Raw genomic sequence first — 6,445 nt, 5'->3', positions numbered from 1 at the left:
ATTCCGTGGCCGCGGGCGCCGTCTACCGCCAGCCGCGGGCCAGTTCGGCGGCGCCAAGACGTTGTTCGCGTCGGGCTTCGTCGACCCCGACGCCCTCGCCGTCATCGAAGACACGCTCCTCATCACCGACGAGTCGTCGGGCTTCATCACGCACGCGGCCTTCGACGCCGACGGCGTCGTGGAAGCCGCGGACTACCAGCTCGTCAAGGCCGCGGCGCCCCGCGCCATCGCGTCCTTCACGTCCGTCGACGTCGACGCCAGCGGCGCCTGGGCCCAGCTCGCCGCGGTCGCCGCGGGCGCGTCCGCCGCGTCCGTCCCCGTCGCGGGCCTCCTCGGTGTGCTCGCCGTGGGGCTCGTCGCCGCCAAGGCCGCGTCGAAGAAGCAGGCCGCCTACGAGCCCCTCGCCGACGCCGAGGTGTGAGCCCGCCCCCTCCTGGACAGCCCCGCCCTCTTTTGTCTAACGTGCCTTGCTTGCGTCCGACTCGGCGCGGATCCGGACATCGAAGGGGCGGCTATGAATTAGGGCCGAGCGCCCCGCGGGGTGCGACGCCGCGGTCGACGCGCGGGCGGGGGGACGGTCAACGGCATGCAGAACTGGGTCACGCAGAACAACCGGGGCGAGTGGAACCAGCCGACCTGCGAGGCGTCGCCCTACTGGTTTGGGGGGTCCCCACCAAACTTCAGAACTCTCTATCTCGGCCAATTCCGAGTCGATTTGGCTGATTTTTGGACGAATCGATTGCTCTCGTCGCGTTCTCGAAGCACAGCAGAAAGCCTAGCGTGTTCGATTACGCGCACATTGAAGTCGGGTTGAAGATTTGATTTCCACACAGGCTGGTCATGGAGGAGGAATACCCGGGCACGCGAGTCGCGGGCGACGCGGCGGCCTACGGCTGCGACGACGACGCGCTCACGATCTCCCTGTCGCTCCGGACCTACAACGGCACGGGCCAAGGCGACTACCCGCCTCCGTCCGCGTCCGCGTCCGCGAGCCTCCACAGCAAGATGGCGGCGATGCGCCCGCCGCCGCCGCCGCCGTCGCGCCGCGAGCTCCTGAGCCTCGACTCGGCCACGGCCATCTCCGAATTCGACGACGCCTACGCCATCGCCAACCTCTCCTACGTTTCGATCCCGCCCTCGGACGACTACGTCGCGCCGCCGACGAACTCGCCGACGGTGCCGTCCGACGACGCGACGCTCGACGGCGCGACGCTCCGCGCGGGCCTGTCCTTCGTCGCCGGCGCCGTCGCGGCCGCGCTCTCTCTCTAGGCGGACGGCCCTACCTAATGTTTGTTTTTGGCGCGCGCAGCGGCCCGGCCACTGGCAGAAGGCTTTTTTATTTTTGCCCAACTTGAACCTTTTGGGGGGGGCTGCCCAGTGCTCGATCGCGAGAGATCCGATGATCAAAATGGCTTCCGCGACGCCAATGGCGCTGCGCCTGGTGCGCCTCCTCGCCCTCGCCGGCGGCGCCGGGGCCATCACGGTGAACGGCGTGCCCCTCGGCGGCGTCGCGCCGGCGCCGCCGCAGGCCGGTCTCACGCTCCAGCTCGAGGGCGTGGGCAACCTGACCGTGCTGTCCGGCGAGGAGCCGGCGCTCGCCGTGGAGCGCTTCGCGGCCCAAGCGTCGGAGGCGGGCCACGCCGTGAACGCGGCGACGATGGACTCCATGCTCGGCTGGTTCTGCGCGCGGCGCGCGTGCCGGCGGGCCGTCGCGGGGCCCGTGAGCCTCAACGTCACGGGCGTCGGGTCGCTGACCGTCGCGCCCTTCGAGGACCCGGCCCACGCCGTCGAGCGCTTCGCCGCCAGGGCGACGGCGGCGGGCGTCGCCTTCAACGTCGAGACCATGGTCGCCATGCTCGACCGGCTCTGCGCTCAACGGTCGTGCTTCCGGAAAACGATCGCGGGACCGCTCAGCCTCGCGGTGGAACGTTTGGGCAACCTCACGGTGCTGCCCTTCGAGGACCCCGCGGACCGCGTCGAGTACTTCGGGGGCCGCGCCACGGACGCCGGCGCGCCGATCAACGTACAAACGCTCGACGCGATGTACGCGTGGTTCTGCGACCGCCGGTGTGCAAATCAAATCTTCAACCCGACTTCAATGTGCGCGTATGCGAATGTTTTGACACGAGCACTTCCGCCGTGCTTCGAGAACTCGCTAAGAGCAATCGATTCGTCCAAAAATCAGCCGAATCGACTTCGATTTGACCGAGCTAGAGAATTCTCAAGTTTGGCCCCGACGTCCCAGCTCACTGGTTGATTTGCACACAGGCGACCGCCGGTCCTGCTTCCGGCCGCTCGCGCGGCCCTGGACGCTCGAGGTGAAGCCGCTGGGCAACGTCACGGTGCTCGCCACGCAGGAGCCGGCCTACATGGTCGAGAAGTTCGCCGCGGCGGCGACGGCCGCGGGCGCGGACGTGACCGGAGAGACGATGCGGTCCATGATGGCCTGGTTCTGCGACCGGCGGTCCTGCCACCGGCCCGTGGCGCCGCCGCTGACCCTGGCGCTGACGGGCGTGGGCAACGTGACCGTGCGCCCCTGGCAGGAGCCCGCGGAGCGCGTCGAGCGCTTCTCCATCGCCGCGGCCGCCGCCGGCGCGGCGATGAACGTCGAGACCATGGCCGACATGCTCGCCTATTTCTGCGCGCGGCGCGCCTGCTTCCGGCCGCTCCGCCCGCCGCTGACGCTGGGCCTCGAGGGCGTCGGCAACGTCACCGTCGCGCCCTTCGAGGACGTCGCGCCCCGCGTCGAGGGCTTCGCGGCGGCCGCGGCGCGCGCGGGGCGCGCGCTCGCCGTCGACGACCTCAACGCGATGATGGCCTGGTTCTGCGCGCGGCGCGTCTGCGCGCGGGGGCTCGCGCCGCCCCTCGAGCTCACCGTCGACGGCCTCGGCACGCTCAAGGTCGAGCCGTGGATGGACCCGACGGACTCCGTGGAGCACTTCGCCGCGCAGGTCGCGGCCGCGGGCGTCGCCGTCGACGGCGAGACCATGGTCGAGATGCTCACGTGGATCTGCGAGCGGCGGGCCTGCGGGCGCACGCAGCTCCGGCCGCCGCCGCCGCCGAAGCAGCTCGCGGGGGAAGCCCGGGCGCTCCCCGCGCCCGCCGCGGCCCCGGGCGACGTCGTCGCCGCGTGAGCGCGGGCGGCCGAGCGGCCGGTCGCGGCCGCGGGAACGCGCGCCGCGTACGCTCCTAGAACTCGCTCGGCGCGCCTTACAGGATGACGCAGCGGCCCGGCCGGCGCATCTCGTCGTCGACCAAGCGCGGAAACGCCGCGGCGTCGACCTCGCCGAGCGGCGCGAAGCCGTCGCCCGATGCCGCGGCCGCGAGCGCGTCGCATAGGCCGGCGGGCCCCGGCGCGGCGACGAGGTGGCGGTCCGCCGCGAGGGCGCCGGCGAGCTCGGCCTGGTGGTCGTCCATGAGCGCGGCGTTGGGCACGACGACGAGCCGCCGCTTGAGCTCGAGCGCCTCGAGGATGCTGCCCGCGCCCGCGTGGGAGACGACGATGTGCGCGCGGGCCATCTCGCCGGGCAGGTCGCGCGTGAAGCGGAACCAGGAGACGTGCGCGCCGCCCACGGTCGACGCCGCGGGCAGGTGCGGCGCGGCGCCGCGGCCGACCTGGAGCCGCAGCCAGGCGAAGCCCAGGGCCTCGAGCCGCGCCAGGAAGGGCGGCGCCGTCGCCGCGGCGACGAGCGCGTCGAACTCCGTCGTGCCCACGGTCACGAAGACGCCCGGACCCGGCGGCGGAGCCGCCATCGCACGACCTCGTAAGCGTTGAAGGCAGCTTGAAGGCAGCTTGAAGGCTCCACCGAAGCGCGGCCTAGCTGGGCAGCATCTCTGGGCAGCATGGCCTCGAGGCCCGGCAGCATGGAGGGCTGGCTCCTGAAGAAGATGCCGCGCCCGGCGGACCGCGACAAGCGCAACCGGGTCAAGCGCCTCGTGGCGAACGCGCTCCGCGGCGGCGACCAGTTCCAGCGGCGCTACGTCGTCCTCGACGGCGCCGCGGGCGAGCTGGCCTATTACAGGGATGACGACGACTCAAAGCGCGGCGCCGGCGCCGCGTCGGGCCTCGTGGACCTGCGGCGCGTGCTGTCCGTCGACGTCGGCGACGCGGAGGGCGAGCTGGCGCTCGCGACGGCCGAGCGGCTCTACGCGTTCCGCGCGGACTCCGCGGCGGCCGCGGCCGCGTGGGCCGCGGCGGTCCGCGTCGCGGCCGCGGCCGTCGCCGGCGAGGAGCCCCGGCCGGACCGGTCGTCGGCCGCGGCGCCCGTGCGGTCGCCGAGCGTGCTCGTCGACGGCGACGACGACCGCGGCGGGGACCGGAAGCGGTCGACGGTGAGCGTGCTCGGCTGGCTCGGCGGCGCGGGCCGCGGCGACGACCGCGACGACGTCGCCGCGGCGAGCTCCGGCGCGCTCGCCGCCTTCCGGCGCGGGGGCGACGGCGCCGTCGCGGACGCGTACTGCGGACGAGGCCCCGTGGCCGCGCTCTCGTTCTTCGCGGAGCGCGGCCTCGACAGCGTCCCCTTCCTCCGCCACCTCCAGGAGCTGGGCTTCGACGGGGACCTCGAGCGCCTCTTTTCCACATGCGCCGTCGCGTCCTACGCCGACGGCGACGTCGTCGCGCGCGAGGCCTCGGCCGGCGCGCCGGGCCGGCGCTTCGGAGCGCCGCCCGCGGTCTACTGCGTCCTCGCGGGCGCGCTCGAGCGGCGCCGGGTCGTCCACGGCGAGGCGCGGCTCGTCGAGCAGCTCGAGGAGGGCGCGTGGTGCGGCGACGTCGAGGCCGGCGCGCTCCGGGGGTGCTACGCGGCGTCCGTCGTCGCCGCGGGGCCGGGCGTGACGCTCCTCGAGGTGCCCTGGGCCGCCGTGGCCCGCGTCTTGGAGGCCGCGGCGGGCGCCAGGGCGCGGCGGACGCGGGGGCTGCTGGCGGACACGCTCCGGGCCGCGGACCTCTTTCGAGGGTTCGGCGACGGCGAAGTCGCGGCGATGGTCGACCTCCTGGAGCTCCGCTTCTACGGCCCCGGCGACGTCGTCGTCGCCGAGGGCGACAAAGCCGACGGCTTCTACGTGATCTTGTGCGGCGCCGCGGACGTCGCGACGCGCGCGGCGGGCCCCGTGCGGGGCTGCCTGCCGGGCGACTGGTTCGGCGAGATCGGCCTGCTCAAGCACCGGCCGCGCGCGGCGACGGTGTCGGCCGCGGAAGACGGCGGCCTCGCGGTCCTGCGCTGCGACGCAGCCGACTTTGGCGCGTTCCTGGAGCTCGGCGGCGAGCGGCTCCGCGCGGACTTTGACGCGGCCATCGCGAACCAGATGGCGCACCTCTTAGCGCCCGTGCCGCAGTTCGCGGCGCTGGGCGGCGCGTGGCTCGGCGCGTTGGCGGAGCTGTTCGATTTCCGCGAGGTGCCGCGGGGCGGCGAGCTCTGCGCGCAGGGCGCGCCGTCGGGCGGCCTGTTCGTCGTGCTCCGGGGATTTATCGACCTGCGCTCCGCGTCCGTCGCCGTCGGCGGCGGCGGCGCCGTCGCCTTTTCCGCGCCGGCGACGCTCGCGACGCTCCGCGCCCACGACCTCGGCGGCTTCTCGTCGCTGGTCTACGCGAACGCGCGCGAGCCCTTCACGGCCGCCGCGGCCGAGGACGCGCTCGTGCTCTGGGCGGCCGCGGACCGCGCGCACGCGCTCCTCCGCAAGTGCCCCATGCTCCGCCACGAGCTCGAGGTCGCCGCGGACGCCCTCGCCCGCGCCGTCGACCGCGACGTCGCCGTCGCCGCCGCGGTCCACGCCGCGGGCGCCGCCGCGCGCGGCGCGCTCGAGGCCCGCGTCGCGGACCTCGAGGCCGAGGTCGCGCGGCTCCGGGGGGCGTGAGCGCCGCGTACTCTAGACACGCTTTTAGGTTGAAGGCGGCTCCCTAGAAGAGGCCGGCCTTCTTCTTCTTGTTGTCCTGCTTCCACTTGGGCATCTTCGCGAAGGCCGCGCGGTCGCAGCCCAGCGCGGCGACGAACGCGGCGTCGTCGAGCGCGTCCTCCTTCCGCGCCGGGTCCGCGGCCGCGGGCGCCGCGGCCGGCGGGGGCGCGGAAGCCGCGACCGGCGGGGGCGCGGAAGCCGCGGCCGGCGGCGGCGGCGGCGCGCGGGGCATGGCCGGCATCGGCGGCATCGGCGGGCGCTTCGGGGGCGCGAGGTGCGCGACGAGGTCGGGCACGTCGCGGACCGTCTTCCACTCGTCGGCGACGCCGGCGGCGTAGACGAGGCACTCCTTGTGCGTCTCCTTGGCGTCGTAGGCGGCCTTGTACTCGGCCCAGGTGCTCGGCCCGCGCTGGTCGCCGTCCTTGTGCTGCCAGTAGTACTCGGCGACGCGGAGCGCCGCGGGCACCGGCGGCGGCGGCGCGGGCTTGGGCTTCGGCGGCGGCGGCGGCGTCTTCGCGCGCGGCGGCGGCGGCGCGGGCTTCGCCGCGGCGCG

General features: G+C 74.3%; 2 protein-coding genes across 2 annotated transcripts in view; one reads left to right on the top strand and one right to left on the bottom strand.

Annotated features, from left to right (window-relative positions):
* Positions 1 to 3,134, top strand: part of AURANDRAFT_71439 (hypothetical protein) — a gene marked incomplete at both ends in the record, with an annotated part of 13,768 nt that extends 10,634 nt beyond the window's left edge. The window contains 4 exons of the mRNA XM_009038147.1: positions 44 to 417; positions 834 to 1,245; positions 1,379 to 2,069; positions 2,269 to 3,134. Coding sequence (XP_009036395.1) covers positions 44 to 417; positions 834 to 1,245; positions 1,379 to 2,069; positions 2,269 to 3,134 — 2,343 coding nt within the window. The remainder of the gene's footprint in view (positions 1 to 43; positions 418 to 833; positions 1,246 to 1,378; positions 2,070 to 2,268) is intronic.
* A 226-nt stretch (positions 3,135 to 3,360) lies between these two features.
* Positions 3,361 to 3,726, bottom strand: AURANDRAFT_16227 (hypothetical protein; the record flags this gene model as incomplete). The annotated part of the gene is made up of 1 exon (XM_009037802.1): positions 3,361 to 3,726. A coding segment is annotated over one exon (366 nt), but the record flags the coding sequence as incomplete, so codon positions are not given.
* Positions 3,727 to 6,445: the final 2,719 nt, after the last annotated feature.

Source organism: Aureococcus anophagefferens (genome assembly GCF_000186865.1).
Source record: "Aureococcus anophagefferens unplaced genomic scaffold AURANscaffold_7, whole genome shotgun sequence".
Lineage (NCBI taxonomy): Eukaryota > Pelagophyceae > Pelagomonadales > Pelagomonadaceae > Aureococcus > Aureococcus anophagefferens.
This window is presented reverse-complemented; position numbering and strand designations above follow the sequence as displayed.